The 24,211-nt window shown below is 39.3% G+C and overlaps 1 protein-coding gene across 6 annotated transcripts in view; it reads right to left on the reverse strand.

Annotated features, from left to right (window-relative positions):
* ARHGAP12 (Rho GTPase activating protein 12) overlaps nt 1–24,211 on the reverse strand; it is a 193,798-nt gene that overhangs the window by 94,393 nt on the left and 75,194 nt on the right. For all 6 annotated transcript variants that reach the window (XM_070429019.1, XM_070429010.1, XM_070428980.1 and 3 more), the window contains exon 4: nt 4,408–4,668. In XM_070429019.1, the coding sequence (XP_070285120.1) occupies nt 4,408–4,668 (261 nt within the window). The remainder of the gene's footprint in view (nt 1–4,407; nt 4,669–24,211) is intronic.

Consider the following 24,211-nt stretch of genomic DNA (forward strand, 5'->3'; position numbering starts at 1 on the left):
AAGTGAATAAATAATCTGATGAACAGAATGAACTGGTGATTATAATAGAATCAGGGACATAAAAAGGGAATGTACTGACTATGCTTGCGGGGGGGGGGGGGGGGGAGGGGTGTGGGAGATGCGGGAAGAGACTGGACAAAAATCATGCACCTATGGATGAGGACAGTGGGTGGGGAGTGAGGGCGGAGGGTGGGGTGGGAACTGGGAGGAGGGGAGTTATGGTGGGAAAAAAGAGGAACAAATGTAATAATCTGAACAATAAAGTTTTAATTATTAAAAAAAAAAGAACACACACACACACAAAAAAGGGAATGGACTGACTATTCTCGGTGGGGAAAGGGGTGTGGGGGTGCGGGAAGAGACTGGACAAAAATCGTACACCTATGGATGAGGACAGTGGGGGTGGGGGATAAGGGCAGAGGGTGGGGTGGGAACTGGGTGGAGGGGAGCTATGGGGGTAAAAAAGAGGAACAACTGTAATAATCTGAACAATAACGATTTAATTTAAAAATAAATTAATTAATTAATAAAAAATTTTAAAAAAGAAAAAAAAATGTGGTTGTTGTGGCATCCAGAGGAAAATAGTAAACAGAAAATACATCTTGAAAATTATTGAGAATGAAGCAGAGAGACATAGAGATAACATTTTTAAATATAAGGGAAATCAAGAGACATGACAAACAGAATGAACAGACTAAACATTCATCTACTCAAATTTCCAGATTGAGAAGAGAAAATGAGACACTAGCTTTATAGAGTTAATGGCTATGAGTTTTCCACAACTGATCAAAGATAGGACTCCTAAAATTCAGGGATTCCAACAAAGCCCTGGCAGGAAACAGAAAAGATACCTTCACCTTATCACATCATAGTGAAATTATAGATAGAATATCTTAAAAGTTGTCAGCAAGAAATGACAGACTGACAGATGAATTTTTATCATCAACCATGGAAGCAAGGAACATGAGAGTAAAATCTTTAATAAATTAGAAAAAAACAAACAAGTAAATATTCAACTTAGATGTATATACCTGATAAAGACATTCTTTAAATATAAGGATAAAATAAATAAATTTCCAGATAAATAAAAACTAAAATTCTCTCATGAACAGATCCTCACAAAGGACATTTAAAAGTATGTACTTAAGCTGTAACCGGTTTGGCTCAGTGGATAGAGCATTGGCCTGCGGACTGAAAGGTCCCGGGTTCGATTCTGGTCAAGGGCATGTACCTTGGTTGCGGGCACATCTCCAGTAGGAAGTGTGCAGGAGGCAGCTGATCAATGTTTCTCTCTCATCGATGTTTCTAACTCTCTATCCCTCTCCCTTCCTCTCTGTAAAAAATCAATAAAATATATTTTTTTAAAAAAGTATGTACTTAAGGTGGTAGGAAAGTTATCCAGATAATCTAATTTATGTAAATAAATGTGATAAAAGTGGTAAATATGAGGATTAATTTTAAGAGTGACCATGTACAACAAGAATAAAGACAAAAATAAAATAAAATATAAGACAACAATAGCACAACAACATGTATAGTCCTTGTACGGCTTTAAGGAGCAAGAAGCAAAAGCAACACTACTAACATTTAAGACCAGATTGATAACTCTGTGAGAGTTTTCTTGTGTATCATATGCTATTCAACAGCATCTCTGGTCTCCAATCACTAGAGGCCAGTAGCAGTCTCCCACCTGTAACAACCAAAACTGTCTCCACTAACCTCTAACCCCACACCCCACACCCCACAACCCCTCCCTGAGCAGAACTGTCCCTAGTTGAGAACCTTTGTTCTAGAGGAGTGGTTCTCAACCTTCCTAATGCCGCAACCCTTTAATACATTTCCTCATGTTGTGGTGACCCCAACCATAAAATTATTTTCGTTGCTACTTCATAACTGTAATTTTGCTACTGCTATGAATCGTAATGTAAATATCTGATATGCAGGATGTATTTTCATTGTTACAAATTGAACATAATTAAAGCATAGTGATTAATCACAAAAACAATATGTAATTATATATGTGTTTTCTGATGGTCTTAGGCGACCCCTGTGAAAGGGTTGTTCGAACCCCAAAGGGGTCGCGACCCACAGGTTGAGAGCTGCTGTTCTAGAGTGACCACTAAAATAATGTCTCAAAGTTAAGATGGAACACTTGCTCTGTATCAAACCCCACTAAAATAAAAATGGTGAGATATCCTTTAAAAGTCCTAAACCCACAAGAAGAGGGAAAATAAAGAAGAGCCAACAGTCACAACACTCTGGAAGTTGAGACACAGATGAACAAGAAAGCAGAATCTAAACTGGTGGGAGTAGGGAATGAAGTTGGGAAGGGAAGATGAAATCCAATAAATTTATAGAGAAGAATCTTCAAATGGCTCAGGAACTGACGGTATTCCTGGAATTGGGGCTGAAAGCAGGGATACTAACTGGCTGCTGGGAGTGCACCTCTTTCTTATCTCAGCAGAAGTATAGGTATTTATTCCTTCTCAAGAGAGAAAAACAGTACAATTCTTAGTTGGAAGACAACTCAGACAACATAATTAGGACATGGATACCAACAGAAAGAGAGACTAAGGGATTATATGCAAACTGAATGCTAACTACCAAGATCCTGGCAGCCCTGACTTTCTACATAGAAGGTTTTAAGACTTCTGTGGAAACCGATTAGTCTAAAACAGCGGTTCTCAACCTGTGGGCCGCGACCCCTTTGGGGGTCGAACAACCCTTTCACAAGGGTCGCCTAAGACCATCCTGCATATCAGATATTTACATTATGATTCATAACAGTAGCAACATTACAGTTATGAAGTAGCAAGGAAAATAATTTTATGGTTGGGTTACAACATGAGGAACTGTATTTAAAGGGCTAGAAGGCTGAGAACCACTGGTCTAAAAGGAAAGAGCTAATGGTTCTAACATTGGGGACTCACCAATAAGCAGATGATCCCGCCTGCCATAAAGTTCAAAATGCCTTGCAAATGTAAGAAAAAAAATGATTTCCAACCAGAATTCTACATTCAGGCAAACTAGCAATTAAATATGAGAGCAGAATATAGACATTTTAACAAAGTCTCAACTTTGCCTCCCATGCACAACCTTTCCCAAGAACCAGAAAATATCACCCAGCCTCTTTGAAAATATCTATTTTCATACAATTTGTAAGCTGAGACTCTGATATACAAAACACTCTTTTATTTAATGAAATTGAAAGCTAAAAAAACATATTAAAACTTCTTGTGTTTACTTTAAAATTCCTTTAAATTATTCTATAATTTAGCCCTTTCCCCAATCTCCCAAATTACAAGATTTTACTTTATTGTTGATACACAGGATAATTTATTTTCAAATCTTTCTAGGTCTACAATTCAAATAGTTTTTCTAACATTTTTTTATTACAATAACCAGAAACAATTTCTCTCACTATTCTCAATCTCATTCTTAAACACTAAAAGTACAATTTACCACCAAACCAGAGCTATTAATAACCAACTAAAACACAGGACAGAAGAGGGGTTATTAACTACAAAAAGCTTTTAGATTCAGTTAAATACAAGAGGTATTACCTTATTTTTCTAGCTCCTGAAGATACGTTTTTATTATATAAGCCAGCTGCTTTTTATAAGGGCAGGGTGTCCTATGCAAGTGCAGAGCCCCAGTTTATTGAACAGCAGGATTTAACACCCTTTTATCAACCCCAAGGAATCTCTACAAACCTCTGAGGTAAGTATTTCTCAAAATACAGCTGGCCAATTCACTGCACCACCCTTCAAGAAGTGTGGGGAAAGGTGAAACTAAGGGTGCAGGGGAAAGATAGTATGAACACCTGTCAGAGAAAATAATGATTTTGAAATAAACTGTGAGACTTACTGGATGGCTCATTTGTAGCAGAGCACTAGATTATACTTATCTCCCTTACATATAAATAAAAAGTGATCTTGTACCTCTAACTGTCAGAAACTGAGAAATATCCTGGTAGCATACCAAACCAATAAAGTATCAGTTTTAATCAGTTAAATATTTGTTTTGGTGTATTTGACTAAGCCACATCATTTTTTTTCCCTTCCTTTTCTTAAAAAAAAACGTCACTGCATGGGCAGTAACAGTGATTGAACTATCATCTAGCACATGTGCACATGAGGGAAACCATTGACACTACACAACTTTAATCCAGTTAATTCTGCAACTAGTAAGCACACTACAAGGTTAGCTTCTGTCTACTAGTTAGAGATTAGACAGTAACTAGCATTAACATAATAAAACCTGCAAAGACGATTTGATATTTTAGAGATTTCAAGTGCACTACCATTTCAATACCAACACACAAACCTATTCACTCCTTTTGCTCTGAATGATTAAAAATAAATGGAAGTTTTATAACTCACTGGTCAACTCCTTGATTACTCATACCTCTTGATCTCCTGGATTTTGGAAATCTTTGCTAATGCTTGTATCTCGAGTCCATCGAGGGGGTTTCCAAGTTCTTTCCTGTGTTCCTCTGTTATAGTAATAACTACGCCCCGAAGTATCTTTATGAGTTTCCCATTCTCCATTAATTTGAATTGCTGGGCTCCCAGGAAGTGGGGGGAGAGTAGACTGGGATATTTTCAGCTCTTGTAGATTAGCATAGACAGGAGAATCTGGACGTCCTTGATTTGGAGGTGTCATTGCCTGTGAAAAATTTGAAGTATTCATGTTTAAACTAGCATATCATTTATAAATTAAAATTAAATTAAACACAAGATTTATAAAGATACACACTAAAATTCATTTTAAACCTATACAGGAAGTTTCTTTTTAAGGAAGTAACAATTTAACAGTTTTAATATCCCTAGTTTCAAAGAAATTAAAGATTCAAAGAGAATCCAGTGTGATTAATAACTTTCCCTCACTCTGAAAGAATATACAACTAGAAATCAGAAGCTGTGGGTTCTAGTCCAAGATGTGGCACTAACAAGTTATATGACACAGGATCAGATCACTTCACCTCTCTAAAGATGAATTTTTTTATGGGTTGTAAATGAGGAAATTGAATTAAACAACCTGAGTCTCCTTTGGCTCTAAAATTCTAGTATTTTAGGCAATTTTTAAAATATAAAAAGCCTTGCTCTAGCTGGTTTGGCTCAGTAGATAGAGCATCAGCCTTCAGACTGAATGGTCCCGGGTTCGATTCTGGTCAAGGGCACATGCCCGATTGCACACTCAATTCCCAGTAGGGGGTATGCAGAAAGCAGCAGATCAATGATTCTCTCTCATCATTAATGTTTCTATCTCTCTCTCCCTCTCCCTTCTTCTCTCTCTAAAAATCAATAAAAAATAGTTAAAAATATATATAAAGACTTACACATGAGTAACTTAGCAACTACTCAGAAAACTACCAAAAGAAATAATTTTATATTCAAAGCTTTAATATTAAATCAGGAATATAAATGAAAGATAAAGGAGATAGATTACTTCAGCTAAGAATTTACTACATTCTATTCCTTCTCAGTTACAATTTCTAGGTAGCCATAAACATATAATTTAATTTATTCCTAGTTTCTTTGTGAATTTCCTAACAGTGGAAAAGTAAGAATGAGCAATAACTCTGATTTACAAGCTTAATCTCAAACTAGGTATTTTGTTTTAAATGTCTCACTACATGTCAAGAGCAGAATACTCTTCATACACTTTGCATAAGGACACTGTAAACTGGGTTGCTAGAATTCTAGTTGCTGAAAAAAAAGCATCCGTCTGAGAACACCTTTTTATATTGTGTATGCATATTTATGTATATACTAGAGGCCCTGGAGGGGGGGATCCCTCAGCCCGGCCTGCCCCCTCTCACATTCTGGGAGCCCTCAGGAGCAGGAGGCAACCTGGCCATCAGGGGAAGGCGATGCCCCATCACACCTCTGCTGCTGCCACTGCCAGCAGTCCAAGCCTCGGCTGGCCCTGGTTACCTGAGCCTCGGGCGGCCCTGAGCAGCTGGGCAGCTGCCATCTGAGGCTTGCATGTGCCTCGGGTGGCCCTGGGCAGCTGGGGGGCTGAGGGGACTGGGACTCCGGAGGCAGGCGGGCAGAGCGACCGCGCCCGCCCCCAGGCACCTGCCACCCAGCAGGGTTAAAGAGGACTGGGCGCTGCCATCTTGTGGCTGTGGGCGCTGCCATCTTTGAGGGCATGGCAGTCAATTAGCATATTCCCTCCTTATTGGCTGTGGGTGCCACCATCTTTGCGACGGCGTGAGGGTCAATTCCCTCTTTATTAGATAGGATCATTCCTTTTATGACAGGGTATCTCAACCTCAGCACCACTAGCATTTTGGGACAGATCATTCTTTGCTGTGGGAGGCTATCCTGTGCACTGCAGAATGTTTACTAGCACCTCTGGCCTCTACCCTAGATCAAGGATGGGGGAACTTTTTTTCTGCCAAGGGCCATTTGGATATTTGTAACACCATTCACGGGCCATACAAAATTATCAACTTAAAAATTAGCCTGCCATAGTTGGTTAAACATTTAATTAACTCATCCCTAACACCATGGCAGGGCCAGACCAAATGATTTTGAGGGCCTTATGAGGTCCGCGGGTCGGACGTTCCCCACCTCTAGTCTAGATGATAGTGGCTTCCCCCCCAGACCTCACTGTGACAACTAAAAATTATTCAGACATTGCCAAATGTTCCCTGGGGACAAAACTGCCCTTGGTTTCGAACCACTGTTTTATCATATAAATCCTAGAATTATACTCAGATGTACAATTACTTCTATAATATACCCATTGTTTTATGAATGCTTAAAGATGTTTAATTAAAAAGGAAAATGTGGATAGATATACTGAATCAGTTTTATTGAAATTAAAGTAACTATAACTTCTCAAACATAAAAAATAAATTTATATTTAAATTTTTTAAAAGGGGGAAAGAGCTAAAACAAATAAATATTATTTGTCTATTAGGTAATTATAATTAATTGAAATCACATAATAAGCTTTAAAAAAGAAAACAGTAAAAATAATCCACAGCTTAAACACATTTAAGAAATGGTTATCTTTAGACTTTGGTCTTTTTACACACAGTAATTATGCCAAACAGTGTACTCAATGATACAAATTATAATTACACAAATTAACATTTTTCTTAAAATGTTACCTTTGAATTTAGATTACTATTGAACAGTATCCTCCTATGAGGAAAATCTATCCATGAAGACAAATTTCCATGTATTTCTCTTCCAAACTAATTCCAATCCTGGTGAATTCCCTAAGATAATAATGCTTCTCTGACTAAAAATGAACTCTGTTAATATAGTAGTTCTATATAGTAAGTCATTTCCCAGAACCTTGTCAAGAGAATATTTATTCAACAAGTATTAAAGAAGTTCATATTTATTTCTGATACCTTTACTAAAGTTGAAGAAAGAAAAATACCAAGAAACAGCCATTTTCTAAATATTTATGGACAAACTCCACTAAATCTTTAGCAAAAAACTAGTTTCTGTTTAAGTAGTTGAAATTTAAACAGTTTTTCCAATTAAAAAAAAAATTTAAACTGCTTCAACAGTTTATAAGGCAAGCATAATTCCGAAACAAAAGCAAAGAATTAAATGAAAGAAAATCATAAAGCCAATCTCACTTATAAATAAAAATGTTAACTAAAACATTAGCAATCAAATCCAGTATTAATAAATAAATTGGGGAAAAAGCAGAAATGTTAAGAAAGTCTGTCTTTAGGAAATCTCACTGTAATCCTTTACATTAACAGAACAACATGGTCATCTCCACAGACCAACAAATCAATTGATCAAATTCAACATGGAATCAGAATAAAACTCAGCAAGTGAGGAATAGGTGATACCTCCTATTAATTTGACTTTTAAAAATTACATAGAATAAATATCATATTTAGCAGGACCCTGATGAAAAGCACTGTCATTAACGTCAATAATAATCTGCTTTCACCACTCTTATTCAAGATAGCACTGGAAGTCCTAGCCACAGGGATCAGACAAGAAGAAAACATAAAAGGTATCCAAAATGGAAAGGAGGAATTAAAACTCATTATTCACAGATGACATGATACTATACATAGAAAACACTAAAGACCCCACCAAAAAACTACCAGATTTAATACATAAATTTGGAAAAGCAGCAGCATACAAAATTAACACACAGAACTTGATGGCATTTTATACAACAATAATGAACTCTCTCAGAAACGGAAACTAAAAAAAATCCCATATACCACTGCAAAAAAAAAATCCAGAAACAATAAGGTACTTAGGAATAAACCTAACCAAGGAGGTAAAAGACTGTATTTGGAAAACTATAGGACACTATAAAAAGAAATAGAGGAAGATACAAACAAGTGGAAGCATATACCATGTTCATGGATTGGAAGACTTAACATCATTAAAATGTCCAAACTACCCAAAGCAAACTATAGGTTCAACACAATTCCTATTAAAATGCCAATGGAATATTTCACAGATCTAAAACAAATATTCCAAAAATATATATGGAACAACAAAAAAAACCCTGAATAGCCTCAGTAATCTTGAGAAAGAAGAAAAAAGTTGGAGGGATCAAAATACCAGATATCAAACTATATTACAAAGCCACTGTAATCAAAACAGCCTGATACTGGCACAAGAACAAGCATACAGATCCATGCAACAGAACAGAGAACCCAGAAATCGACCCAAGCCATTATGCTCAATTAATATTTGACAAAGGAAACAAGAGCATATAATAGAGTAAAGGCAGTCTCTACAATAAATGGAATTGGGAAAATTGGCCAGATAACATGCAAAAAAAAAAGGAAACTCGACTAAGAACTTACAACATACACAAGAATAAACTCAAAATGGATAAAAGACTTAAATATAAGTTGTGAAACCATAAAAATCCTAGAAGTAACCATAGGCATCAAAATCTCAGATATCTCTCATAGCAATATATTTACAGATACATCTCCTAGGGCAAGGGAAAAAATTAACAAATGGGACTACTAGGTGTATTGGTTAATAATGCAGATTTTGTAATCAAAGGAAACACGATAATTTCAAGAGAAACATCAAAAGTGCTTCATTCAAAGTAATGTCCATCGCTAGCTACACATTTTCCCCATCTTTAGGTAATTTGTGGATACCGTCCCAATAGAACTTTTCTTGTTTTGAGGCAAACCATTCAGAGACCCAATTTTCCACTTTTTTGTATGTTTTGAAGTGCTGCTCAGAAAGTACGTGTGCCATCTATCAGAACAAGTGGTAATCTGAAGGAGCAAGGTCTGGTGAATACAGCGGGTGAGTTAATACTGCCCAGGCAAGATCTTTTAACATGTCTTTAACTGGTTTTGAAGTGTGTGATGGTGTGTTATCATGAAGCAAAATTACTTTGCTGTGTCTTCTGGAACATTCTGGTCATTTCACGATCAAAGCGTGCTTCAAATTGATTATTTGTTGTTGGTAGCTATCAGTATTAACGGTTTCACCTGGTTTTAGAAGCTCATAATACACCACACCTTCCTGATCCCACCAAAGGCAGAGCATTGTCTTCTTTCCCAAGCTATTTGACCTTGCAGTCGATGTTGATGGTTGACCTGGATCAACCCATGATTTTGTGCATTTGGGATTCTCAAAATAAATCCATTTTTCATCGCCAGTCACAATTCAATGCAAAAAAGACTTTCTTTTGTGCCTATGAAGCAACATTTTACTGATGACTTTTCAGTTTTCTATTTGTCTTTCGTTTAGTTGATGTAGCACCCATTTTCCTTCCTATAAAATCTTTCCTATTGCTTGTAAATGATTGGAAATTGTTTGCTGAGCAACATTTAATCTTTCTGCAAGGTGTTTTTGAGTTTGACACGCATCTTCATCCAATCATGCTTGCAACTGTTGGTCTTCAAACTTTTTCAGTTGACCTGGACGTTCTTTGTCTTTCACATCGAAATCATCACTTCTAAAGCATTTAAACCAGCATTCACAAGTATCTTGAGATGGAGCATGTTCACCATAAGCGTCCCAAAGTATTCAGCAGCACTTTTCTTCAAAATACAGTAATGAATTAAAACTTCTCGCAAATGCTCTTTTTTTGGCACGAAATTCAACATTTTCAAGTGTAAAAATATCTATGATGTTAACTCCTTCAGAAAATTTGACAAATGAAGTTTTGAAGCTTGTTGTCAATACAACAAAATAGGATACATATCAAATCGCATATATATCAACATATGTGTAACTCCATCTATTGAAAAAAATCCGCATTGCTCTAACCGGTTTGGCTCAGTGGACAGAGTGTCGGCCTGTGGACTGAAAGGTCCCAGGTTCGATTCCGGTCAAGGGCATGTACCTTGGTTGCGGTCACATCCCCAGTTTGGGGTGTGCAGGAGGCAGCTGATCAATGTTTCTCTCTCATCGATGTTTCTAACTCTTTATCCCAGTCCCTTCCTCTCTGTGAATAATCAATAAAATATATGTTTTAAAAAAAAGGAAAAAGAAAAAAATCCACATTATTAACCAGTACACCTAGTATATCAAACTAAAAAGCTTCTGCACAGCAAAAGAAACCATCAACAGCCAAAACCAGTTTGGCTCAGTGGATAGAGCATCGGCCTGCGGACTGAAAGGTCCCAGGTTCGATTCCGGTCAAGGGCATGTACCTGGGGTTGTGGGCACATCCCCAGTAGGAGATGTGCAGGAGGCAGCTGATCGATGTTTCTCTCTCATCGAAGTTTCTAACTCTCTATCTCTCTCCCTTCCTCTCTGTAAAAAATCAATAAAATATATTTAAAAAAAAAGAAACCATCAACAAAATAAAAAGGAAACCCACTGTATAAGAGAATGTATTCACCAATGATACATCTGATAAGGGATTACTTTCCAAAATATATCAAGAACTTATACAAATCAACATCAGGAAGACAAACATTCCAATTAAAAAATGGGCAAAGGACCTAAATAGACACGTCTCCAAAGAGGACATACAGGTAGCCTAGAAATATATGAAAAAATGTTCAACGTCACTAATCATCAGAAAGATGCAAATTAAATAATAATGTGGTATCACCTCATACCTGTCAGAATGGCTATCATCAACAAATAAACAATAAGTGCTGGCAAGAATGTGGAGAAAAGGGAATCTTAACTTCAGTACACTGCTGGTAGGAATGCAGATTGGTGCAGCCACTATGGAAAACAGCATGGAATTTCCTCAAAAAATTAAAAATGGAACTGCCGTTCCATTTTCGCTTCTGGGAATATATCCTAAGAATCCCAAAACACCAATCAGAAAGAATATATGTTCATAGCAGTGTTATCCCATATAATAAAAGCCTAATATGCCAAGTGTCCAATCGGCCATTCAACCAAACAAAGTGTAATATGCTAATGATATGCTAAGGCCGCTCAACCGCTCACTATGATGTGCACTAACCACCAGGAGGCAGACAGTCGACCAGTTGACCAGTCGCTATGACGTGCACTGACCACCAGGGGGCAGACACTCCGACCAGTAGATTAGCTTGTTGCTGGGGTCCAGCCAATCCGGACTGAGCGCAACAGGCTGGACACTCCTTGGAGCCCTCCCTCGGCCCCTCCCCAGCCCCAATCGTGCACCGGTGGGGTCCCTCAGCCTGGCATGCACCCTCTCACAATCCGGGACACCTTGGGGGATGTTGGAGAGCCGGTTTCAGCCCAACTGCAGAACAACCAGTCGCTATGATGCTCACTGACCACCAGGGGGCAGACACTCAACACAGGAGTTGCACCCTGGTAGTGAGTGCACTCCCACAGTGGGAGCGCTGCTCAGCCAGAAGCCGGGCTCATGGCTGGTGAGCACAGCAGTGGTGGCGGGAGCCTCTCCTGCCTCCGCAGCAGCACTAAGGATTTCCAACTGCCAGCTCACAGGGAGCGGGCCTAAGCTGTCAGTCGGACATCCCCCGAGGGCTCCTGGACTATGAGAGGGCGCAGGCCAGGCTGAGGGACTCCCCCACACACACCCGAGTGCACAAATTTCGTGCACCAGGCCTCTAGTTTACAATAGTTAAGATCTGTTAACAGCCCAAGTGACCATCAGTTGATGAGTGAATATAAAAGCTATGGTACATTTACTCAATGGAATACTATGTGGTTGTAAAAAAAAGAAGAAGAAACTCGTACTCTTTGGGACAGAATGGATGGACCTGGAGATTAATATGCTAAGTAAAATAAGCCAGTCAGAGAAAGACAAGTACCATAGGACCTCACTTATATGCAGAATCTAATGAACAAAATAAACTGACAAGCAAAATAGGTCCAGAGGCATGGATACATGGAAGATCTCTGAGAGGAGGTAGATAGGATGGGGAGTTTGGGGGGACTGGAAGAGATTAACCAAAGAACATACAGGCATATACATATAGCCCATGGACACAGACAACAATGTGGTGAAGGCCAGGGGTGGGACAGGGGCTGGGTGGAGGGGAGCAAAGAAGGGGAAATGGAGGTCATCTGTAATACTATCCACAGCAACAAAAACTATAAAGAAAAAGTCAGTAATAATACCAAGATGCTTATATTCAACATTGTATTGGAGGTCCTAACAATGTACAAAGGTCTGAAAAATGAATTAAACTCATAAATACCTAGAAGAAAAAAATACTGACATTTGTCACTGGCATAATCAATATCTGAAAACCCAAGTCCATGAAAATTATTAAGCTTTTTTGTTGTTTTTGTCGTTGTTGTTAACCCTCACCTAGGATATTTTTTCTATTGGATTTTTTTTTTTTATGGGAGAGTGAAAGGGAGATATAGAGAGAGATACAGAGAAAGAGGGAGAGAGAAAGAGAGAGAAACATCAATGTGAGAGGGGCACATCCATTAGCTGTCTCCCACACATGCCCCAACCAGGGCTGGAGATAGAATCCACAATCAGGTACGTGCCCTTGACTGGAAATCAAACCCATGACCCTTCAATATGCAGGCTGACACTTTAACCACTGAGCAACACTGGCCAGGGTGAAAATCACTAAGTTCAATTGGCTGGCCAGATACAAGATCATCTAGTCAGTTTCCCATATATAAGCAATGACAAGTTGGAATTAACAGGATAAAAAAATCTCATTCACACTAGGAAAAAAAACTATTTTAACACTAATAAGCTCTAAAAGAAAGGTAGAAAACCAAGTGAGGAATAGTAATAAAACTTTCCTTAGGCACCGAAAATTATACTTGAATATATACACCTTTGTTCCTAAATGGAACAACTAAACTTTATAAACATGTACTTCTCCAACAATCTACTAGTATAAATGCTACAAATTCAATGCAATGTTTAGCACATAATATGGTTAGTATAATGCCTAGCACACAGTAGCACTTAATGAAATTTACTGAATGAATGAATGAATGAATGAACACACATGTGAACAAAAGAATACAAACACACATGCCAAGTAAAAGCAAAATTAAAGACTTGGAATTGGTTACCTGTGAGGAATCTAAGAAAATACCCACATTTCCAGTTTGAATAAAAGAATGGGCAGTTGTGCCAGCACCTAAGATAGAAACTACCTAAAAAATGAGTGTCAACTAAGCTAGGTGCTAATATTACAACTATGAATAAAAAAATTATTGTGCCTTAAGACCTCATAATACGTACAGGAAAAAGAACATTATAAACTGATGAACAAAAATAGATACACAGGCAGAGAAGCACTGAACAGACTGTCAAACTACAGCAGGAAGGCTGGGGAAGGTTGGCGGGGGTGGGGGGAGGTAAGAGATCAACCAAAGTACCTGTATGCATGCATATAAGTATAACCAATGAATGCAAGACACCGGTGGGGGAGGTTGAGGGCATGTGCCGCGGGGTAGGGGAGGCCATGGGAAGGTCAATGGGGAAAAAAAGGAGACATATGAACTACTACTTGTAATACTTTAAACAATAAAATAAAATTTTGAAAAATAAATATCATTTACACACATAATAGACACAATGCTAAAATTACACATATGATATCATGGGAGCAAAAACGAAGCAACCTGGAAACAAGTAATTACGGCTTAGACGTAAGAGTTAGCCAGGTAAAAGCTGGGAATACAGGAGTCAGCAAGGACAAAAGTTTGGGGGGGGGGCGGGGGGAGTCAGGAATGATGCTGACTCACAGAGTAGGCAAAAGGAGCAGCAAGAGAAATATCTAAGGAGAAGCAAATGACAGAATAAGGAGCGTTTTTATGTCATGTAAAAAAGCATGGCCATTTTCTAGTAACATTTAGGGAACTAGGGAAGACTTTACGCCAGTAAGTACATTCTGATTTAAAATTTAAAAATATTACAGATTTTAGAGGGCCACAACTAGAAGCAGAAAACAGTTAAGAGGTTGGTACAGCAGTATAGAAACAAGATGAACAACGATGCAATAGGACAAGAATAGTAGAAATGGAGACCCAGAACCAGATTCAAGAAATAATTAGAAGGTTAAATTAACATACAGATTCTTTATGTGAAGCATATTTTTATGTGTGTTTTTAACTATAGATTAAATAATGTTAAGATGAAAAATAGGATAAAAAGAGAGGAGCAAAGAAGAGTTCCATTTAGACTGCATTAAGTTCATATGCCTTCTGAAAATATAGGTGAAAATGCTCAGACTGTTAGATATACAGATTGGGAGCTCAGCCAAGAAATCGGTGAAGCCAATAACAGAAGATAGTACACAGAATGAGAGCAGGAGGAAAACAGAACCCTGAAGAATACTAAGCAGTTGCTTTATAAATTAAAATCAGAGGAGAACCAAGATAGCGACATAGCTAAACATCTGTACTGGCCACCTCCCACAACCACATCAAAATTACAACTAAAATACAGAACAATCATCATGCAGAATTGCCTCAAAGTTGGCTGAATGTAAGTCCTACAACTAGAGAAGTGAAGAAGAAAGCATATTGAGACTGGTAGGAAGGGTGGAGGGGTAAAGAAGCAGAGGTTTGGAATGGGCCGGACCAGCACCCTCATGTGCCTTTTTTTTTTAATCAGGAGGAAGATTGTCTCTGCAGAGGCTGTGGGTAAAAAGCAAGGAGTCCCAGCCCCAACAATAGACCCCCAACCCAGAGTTCCAGAGCTGGGAAAAGAAGTCCCTGTAACTACGACTGTAAAAAACGAGGTTTGGGGCTCAGTGACACAGATGCTGCTGGAGACACAGCTATTCCTCTTAAAGGGCTGGCACACTAACTGAACTTATAAGGTCCCGCTTCCTCTGAGCTCTAGCACCAGGGCAAGACTCTGGGGGACAGACACACAGGAGAAGGAACTGGATTATCTGGCATCAGGGCAAGAACTCAGGGGCAGCTTTCTCTCATACAGAGGTGCTGGTAGGGGTCACTGTTTCTATGCTTGGACCTCCCCGGTGGCAGGGCTGACTGGCAGTGATTTCTGTTTGTTCCTCCCTGGTGAGTCCCTGAGACCCAACCCCATCCAATTTACAGCCCCATCCAATCTATATTCAGCAGCTTTTGCATATGAATGGCCTGTCCTTGCTTAGGTTTCACACTTTGCTAAAATCTCTCAAACAAGCTGCAGCTGGGTCAGGAAGCCCCAAACCTATCAATAAAAGGCCCAAAACCCAGCACTAGCACCAGCCTGCCTTGCTTCACAACTGGGCCTCACCTGGACACTTCCAAACTTGATACAAATAGGAGAAATCTGCAGGTATCTCGGTAGTTCCTGCCAGGTGGACCCAGACAGTGGCTGATTTTGCACCTCCCTGGAGAACCAAGAGATAGTCACCCATTGGACAGCATCAGACCATACCAGATTACAACTCTACACATTCATAAGCAACATGGGGAAGACTCAGTGAGCACCAAAGCCCCACTGAAGCAAGTCCTGCTCCACTGGGTGTCTCCTGCACAGCAGCTCTCCCACTGTAGTCGTAGCTAGTCCTCACAGCCAATTGGCCTGGAGGTCAATTCCTCTCAGTAACAAAACAGCAATCAAGTCTCAACTACAACAGGACAGTGCACACAGACCACACAGGGGTGCACCTAGAGTGCCCAGGTCAGATGACTGGGGAGGCTGAGCCACTGGGCCCTATAGGACAGCTACTACACAAGGCCACTCTACCAATTCCAGGAGACATAGCAGCTCTATCCAGTACACAGAAACAAACACAGGGAAGCAGCCCAAATGCAGAGACAAAGAAATATGTCAAATGAAAGAAATGGAAGAAAGCAAACTACTAGATATAGGAGTTCAAAATCAAGGTTATAAGGTTACTCAAGAAGCTCCATGAGGCCTTCAAGGGACTTAGTGAGATTTTCAAGAATCTTAGAGAATGCCAAAAAAAAAAAAAAAAAAAAAAGGGAAAGGATCAGTCAGAAATTAAGCATACAATGACTCAATGACTGAAATAAAGAATAATATACAGGGTTTCAACAATAAAGAATTCCAAGAATCAAATAAACAATTTGAAAAATGAGGAAGCAAAAAAAAAAAAAAAAAAAACCCAATCAGAAGAACAAAAAGGAAAAAGAATCCAAAAATATGAAGGTAGTAAGGAGTCTCTCGAGAGGTCCAAGATTGGAGAGAGTGCAGGCTGGACTGAGGGACACCCCCCTACACACACACACACACTGCACGAATTTCATGCACCAGGCCTCTAGTGTGTGTGTGTGTGTGTGTGTGTGTGTGTGTGTATCTATATTAACTACAACAAGGGATGGTTAAGCAATTATATACCATTTTGTCTAGAGAACCAAAAATATGGTGGTGGTGTTTTAACAAACACACTCAATGCTGGTGAAGGTACAATGTAACAACTTTACTGCTACTAATTTTAATTAGCTGAAACTTTTTGGAAAACAGTTTGGCATTATGTTTCAAAAGCTTTTTTAAAAAATATATTTTTATTGTTGATAGTAGTACAGCTATCTCCCAAGTACTTTTAAAAGTACTTTTAGGATCCTCAGCCAAGTGGGGAAGGGAATCCTAGATATAGAAAGAATTTCCCACAAAAATGTTCATTCCAATGTTATTTATCAGATGTAAGTTAGAAATGATCTAAAAATCCAACAGAGGAATAGTTAAGTAATTATCCAATATGAGGTAATACTGTATAAGCACTGTAAATGTTAATGATTTTTTAATAACATGGTAAAAATTTTTGAGGATAATGAGAAAAGGAGCATATAAAACTGCTTCTAATTTCCAAGTAAACTCTAACTAAAATTTTAAAAGTATGAAGAAAAACAAACTAAAACAACAGCATTCCCTAGACAATGGGATTTATATATTATTTGTTTTCTCTGTGCTTTATTTCCCAATTTTGTTACAATAAAAATTATTACTCTGGGAGTTTGATTGGGGCAAGAATCTGGGGCACCTAACTAGTCCATTGACTCATAAAATTGAGAACAATAGTATTAACACTAATTAAATTAATGTTTCTTAAGGACTGGTCAATGGCTCATCTATATCACTCACCTAGGGTACTTATTACTACACGTTCCTTTTTGTGTTGTTGTTCATCCTCACCCGAGGATATTTTTTCCGTTGATTTTTAAAGAGAGTGGAAGGGAGGGGGAGAGACAGAGAGAGAAACACAGAGACATCAATATGAGAGAAACACATGGATTGGTTGCCTCCCGCACGCGCCTTGACCAAAGCTGGGGATCGAGCCTGCAACTGAGGTACGTGCCTTTGGCTGGAATTGAACCTCCTAGGACCTATCAGTCTGTGGGCCAATGCTTTGTCCACCGAGCCAAACCGGCTAGGGCCTCGGGTGCTTATTAAAATTCGTGGGCCATATCCCAGAGTTACTGGGAGGTGGGAGACAGTGATTAGAATGTAGTCAAGAATCGGTATTTTTTAAGTACTTTATGTGATTTTTATGTATACTATTGTTCAGAAAACACCAATAGAAATCTATCTTTCTGAGTGGGCTTAGGGCAAACTGGTTGCCCTGGCTCAATAAATTTGTATTATAAAACATATAATTACTTAAAGTCAATTCTGAAGACCACATACCACCAATTGCTTCTTACTATGCAGATAAGTGAAAGGAAGAAGAGTTAAAATAAAGAAAAGAAACAAAAAAGTATTTCTAATAAATGAATCAAAAAATTAGTTTTCTAATATTTATAAGTATTCTACACTTCAATTGCACAACTTTGTTCATGAATTGTCACCAACAAAAATAAGTTAATTTTTTATGTCTCCCAAGGAGAAAAAAAAAATCTTTAAAAGGAGAACAAAAAAACAAAGTTCATTTTATAGGCCATATCTGTCATTAATTAACAACTAAATTGGGACTAGTATCTCTGCACATGACCTAATTTTACATTTAAAAAAAGATTTGGCCTGTTCCACTTTATCTATACATAGAACTAAATAGCCCTCCCACTATCCACAGAAAGAAAAAATTGGAGAACCATAAAGAAGGTAAATTTAAATTTTACCTGAATCTTTACTTTTTATAATACCAAAAGGTTTGAGATTTGTCCCCTTTTTATTTTTGACATTCATGTAGCTCAAAATTATTTCTAAAATAAACTTCAGATATTGGCAGATTATATACCTCATCTCCTAATTAGCATATGCTACTCAATACTAAGGTACCTACCTTACTATATATGCAAGATTACACTTATATTACTGAATCTATACTAATAAAAGGGTAATATGCTAATTAGGGTGGACGTCTTCCGGATGTCCATCTGGACAAAGCCACAGCAGCTGCGAGGGCCTAGGACTGGCGCCTCGTGGGAGGTGGGCGGGTCTGATGCCATGTGGGAGAGGTGGCGCTATACCAGCCCAGTGCAGCAGCCCTTTTTGCAGAGGCAGCAAGTGGTGCTGGCACGAGCAGGGGGCGTCCACGCGAGCAGGTGGCACCACACCCCCTTCCGCAGAGACAGCCACAGAGGCATCAGCGCGGGGCCAGTCCAGGCGCCTCACCTCCGCAGAGGCTGGACAGGGTGCAACCTGCTGTGCCTCAACCTCCCACAGCCCCTCCCCCAACCGGCCTGGCCCCAGATCGCCCCCACCCACCCGTAGGCAGGGGGCGGGGCCAGGGCTGAGGGCCAGCAGCTGCAGTGGCCGGCAGTGGCAGCAGCAGCAGAGTGATGGGGGCAGCACCTTCCCCTGATCAGCCCGGTTGCCTCCCACAGAGGAGGACATCCCCTGAAAGCTCCTGGACTGTGAGAGGCGGCAGGCCGGGCTGAGGAACCCCTACCCCTGTGCACGAATTTTCATGCACCAGGCCGCTAGTGATTAATATAAGTCTTTACTGTTTATCATAACTTTGATGTCAATTTAGGAGGGAAAAACACATTTACCAAAGTATCAGACTCCAGATCAAAACATTATTTTTTAAATTCTATTTTAATTTATGTGGGAAGAAGACATTTATGTGCCTTTGGTAATTTATTTGCTTAAACTCTGCCTTACCATAGCGGCTAATTATTATAACACTGTACCACTGAACAGAATAGAAAAGAAAAAAACCTGTCAATAAGCCAATATTCAGTTAAAAGTAGACTAAAATTTTAGTTTCATTACTGAAAATTACATATTAATTTTTTTATATCTTTACTGTTGAGAGTATTACAGATATCCACCACCCTTTTCCCCCCCATTGCCTTCCTCCACCCAGATCCTGTCCCACCTCAGACCTTCACCATCCTATTGTCTGTGTCCATGGGTAATGCATATATGCATACCAGTTCTTTGGTCAATCTCTTCCCCCACCTCATATCCCCTTCCCTCTGAGATTCATATGTCTGTTCCATTATTCTATGCCTCTGGTTCTATTTTATTCATCAGTTTATTTTCTTCATGAGATTCCTTATTCTTTTATTTTGATTTTTAGATTTACTTGCTGATAGATATGTATTTACTGCCATTTTATTGTTCCCCCTTGCCCTTCTTCAAGAAGACCCTTTAACATTTCTTGCAATACTGGTTTGTGGTGATGAACTCCATTAGCTTTTTCTTGTCTATGAACCTCTTTATCTGACCTTCAATTCTTAATTACAGCTTTGCTGGGTTGCATAATCTTGCTTGTAAGTCCTTGCTTTTCATCACTTTGAATATTTCTTGCCACTTCCTTCTGGCATGCAGTTTCTGTTGAAAAAAATCAGCTGATAGTCGCATGGGCGCTCCTTTGTAGGTACTTGTGTTTCTCTTGCTGCTTTTAAGATTCTTTGTCTTTAACCTTTGGCATTTTAATTGTGATGTGTCTTGGTGTGGGCCTCATTGGGTTCATCTTATTTGGGACTCTCTGTGCTTCCTGGACTTGTAAATGTATTTCTTTCACCAGGTAAGGGAAGTTTTCTGTCATTATTTTTTCAAATAGTTTTTCAGTTTTTTGCTCCCTCTCTTCTCCTTCCTGCAACCCCAATGCAAATGTTGGTACACTTGAAGTTGTCCCAGAGACTCCCTACATCATCTTCATATTTTTGTATTCTATTTTCGTTTTCCTCTTTTGACTGGGTGTTTTTTGCTTCCTTATATTCCAAATTGCTGATTTGATTTTTGGTATCCTCTACTCTACTACTGATTCTCTGCAATTTATTCATTTCAGTTAGTGTATTCATCATTTCTGACTTGTCCTTTTTCATGTCTCTGATGTTCTAATTTACTTGAGATTCTCAGTAAGTTCCTTGACATTCTCACTAAGATCCTTGAAGCTCTCATTATGTTCCTTCAGCATCCTTATAACCATTGTTTTGAACTCTGTATGTACAGTTTTCTTACCTCCATTTCATTTAGTTCTTATTCTGGAGGTTTCTTCTGTTCTTTCATTGTGACATGTTTCTTTGTCTCCACATTTTGACTGCTTCCCTATGCTTGTTTCTACTAGTATGTATTGGGTAGAGCTGCTATGTCTCCTAGAATTGGTAGAGTGGCCTTGTACAGGAGGTGTCCAGCAGGGCCCAGTGGCTCAACCTCCCCAGTCACCTGACCTGGGCACTCTAGGTGCACTTCTGTGTGGTCTGTGTGCACTGTCCTGTTGTAGCTGAGCCTTGATTGCTGTTGATGTCACTTAGAGGAATTGAGCCTCACACCAATTGGCTATGAGGACCAGCTGTAACTACAGCAGAAGAACTGCTGTGCAGATAACACCCCCTATGAAGCAGGATTTGCTTCAGTGGGGCTTTGGTGCTCAAAGAGCCCACCCCTTAAGTGTGTCACTCGTGGATGTAGTAGAGTTGTAATTTGGTATGGTGTGAAGCTGTCCACCAGGTGCATGGGCTTTGGGGCCTCCCAGGAGGTGCAAAGTCAGCCCTCCTTGGGGCCACCTAGCATAAGTTACAAAGCGATCTGCAGATGGCTGCTATATGTGTTGGGCTAGGAGGTGCCCAGGAAAGGTCAAACTGTGAACCTTAGCAAGCTGCTGCTAGTGCCAGGCATGAGGCCCCTTGCTAAAGGTTTGGGGCACACTGAGTCCAGCTGCTGCTTGTTTGAGAGATTTCAGAAAATCTCTGAAGCCTGAGCCAGAACAGGCCACTTATATGGAAAAGATACCGCAAACAGTTTGGGTGGGGCTGCAAATTGGGTGGGGCGGATTATCAGGGATTCACCAGGGCACTGGGAAACTGGGCGGGCCAGCTTGAGGGAGACTCAGATATGGCACCTGCCAGTCAGTTCTGTGTGTGTGTGTGTGTGGGGGGGGGGGGGGGGGGGGATGTCCCAGCACTTTTGTCTGGGAGCAAGCTGCCATGATGCCAGACAATGTAGTTCCTCCCTCTGTATCCCTGGATCCTTTGAAGCTGCTTCCCCAGTACTGTAGCTCAGTGAAAGTGAGTCTGAGTAAATCTGTGCACTGGCCCTTTAAGAGGAATGCCTGGGAATCTTAGCAGCCCTGTTTCCCTCAGCCTCAATCCCCACTGGTTTTTACAGCATGAAATTATGGAGACTTCTCTTCTCGGCACTAAAACCCTGAGCTGGGGCCCTGGTGTGCAGCTGGGACCCCTTTTTCCTCACAGGAGGCCTCCTCAGTCAAGATATCCTTCCCAATTAAAAACACACACCATACATGCATGTCGGATCAGCCCATTCCTCACTTCCACCCCTCCTGCCAGTCTCAATGTGCTTTCTTCTTTAATTCTCTAGTTGTAGAACTTCCATCCAGCCAGATTTGTTTGTGGGAAGATGTGAGTACTGGTGTTTACCTACGATGTCATCTTGGTTCCTCCTCCATATTAATTTTAACTGAAAAATACAACTTTCCAAAAGGCAATCTTTTAACCAAAAGCCAAATTTTAGGTGGAGGGGGTGGGGGGAACATATATTATCCTGTTTCATTATTTTAAAACATAATCTTACAAATTACAGTGTTCATATCTTAAAGCATGCTAGCATTGAGACTTTAAGTTCTATAGAGCATACTGATATTTTCTATGATTTACTTATTTAGCTAACATTTAAAAACTAATTATGAGTTAGGTGGGAGACAGGTGGGAGATGAAAATAAGACAGTCCCTGTCCATACAAGCCAGAAGCCTAGTATTAAAGAGGAAGAAAACTATTTCAGTGACATGAGCTAAGTGCTACAGTGAAGTGTGTGTACAGGATGCTCTGGGTGCACAAGAGAGTGGCACTAAACAGTAAGAATGTGAGACATGGTGTTCAGAAAGGGTTCAGAGCATAGGTTCAAATAAAGGAAAGCAGGTTTCTATAAAGGAAAGCAGGAGGAAGCCTAGCGAACAAAGAAAAGTAATGGGCATTCAAGCACATTCAAAATCTGTTTTTAGCGACATAACATAAAGAAATGAAAAGCAGCCTTTCAATAATGAAACTGTAAAAAGCTTTGATATAATTTTCATAGTAAATAAATTCTTTTCCTTACTGGTTGTTTTTTTTCAGGTGGTTATCTAATTATTGCTACTCAAGGTGACTCAACTCTTATAGGGTTTGATACCTTATATTTATATACTAAAACTGAACCCACCCTCCCTTAGCCAACAACCGTCAAACTATCAAAGGTCTGTCACCATTTTTGTCTCCTCTTTTAACATAGAAAATAATAACACAGGTCCCAAGTAGGAAAGCTGTGAGGCCTGACAAATGTTTTTCCGTAGAAAGCCATACATGAACATATTGATGAAATCATTTCTGTGCTACAAACCTGTAAGAATGGCTGCAAACAGACAGCAGAGCAATAGTTATAAATAGTACCACACTATAAAGTAAAAACACTGGTAGCTAAAGAGTATCTGTACCCAGAGGGTGGACAGGTAAGAGATGACAGACACCATTGTGAAAAGCCCTGCGTAAAAGGGACGAACAATAATACATAGTAATAAAGGTGTGTGCAATTAGGAAGTTTATCACAGGTAAAAGATTTGCCAAAAAGGAACAAAAGACAGATTTCCTCTTTAAGATCAAGCCTACATCTCTCCAGAGTCATTTTCTGTAAGCATTCAATTTGTCCTTGAGTACTACTTCCTTCCCTCCCTCTCCTCCTCTCCCTCCACCTTCCCTCACTCTTCTTTTTACCACAAACCATTCTTGCATATTCACCAGTTCAAATAATAGCATCATACGCTACTCAGAAATTTCAAAGCCATCTTGTGTCTCTTCTCTTTATTCCAACAAAGTTCTACTAATCTTCCTCCTGATATATCTTGAATTCCTTCCATTCTTATCCCAAAATAACCAGGTTAATCTAGGTCCTCTTTATATTTTTTGCTGAATGATGAATGCCTCTATTTCTTCACCTTGTGCAACTGATACTTATTGTCTAAAAACACAAATATGATTTTGTTATTCACCTGCTTAAAAACATTAATAAATACTTAATTCACTACAGAAGTCATTCAAATAACACAGTAGAGAATTTAAGACTCTTGGTCACTCCAATCCCAAATAAGCTTTTCTGCCTCATTTATTATCCTCCTTTCTCTTTATATTATTTGCTCCAAAACCCCCATATTATTCATAACTCTACTATTAATGTCAGACTATCCCAATTACCTTCAAATCTTTTCTTTACCCCTCTAATCTGGGATATCCAGTCCCCAACCATCAACCAATAAACCACATATAAAACCATACAAAGCTGGTTCAAAGGTCACTTTTTTTAAATATATTTTTATTAATTTCAGAAAGAAAGGGGGAGAGAGAAAAAGAGAAAGAGAAACATCAATGATGAGAAGGAATCACCAATCAGCTGCCTCCTACACGCCCCCAATTGGGGACCGAGCCCACAACCCAGGCATGTGTCCTTGACCAGAATTGAACCCAAGACCCTTCA

Source organism: Myotis yumanensis, unplaced genomic scaffold (genome assembly GCF_028538775.1).
Source record: "Myotis yumanensis isolate MYYU_CA2020_CCGP unplaced genomic scaffold, mMyoYum1.0.hap1 SCAF_1, whole genome shotgun sequence".
NCBI classification, from domain to species: Eukaryota; Metazoa; Chordata; class Mammalia; order Chiroptera; family Vespertilionidae; genus Myotis; species Myotis yumanensis.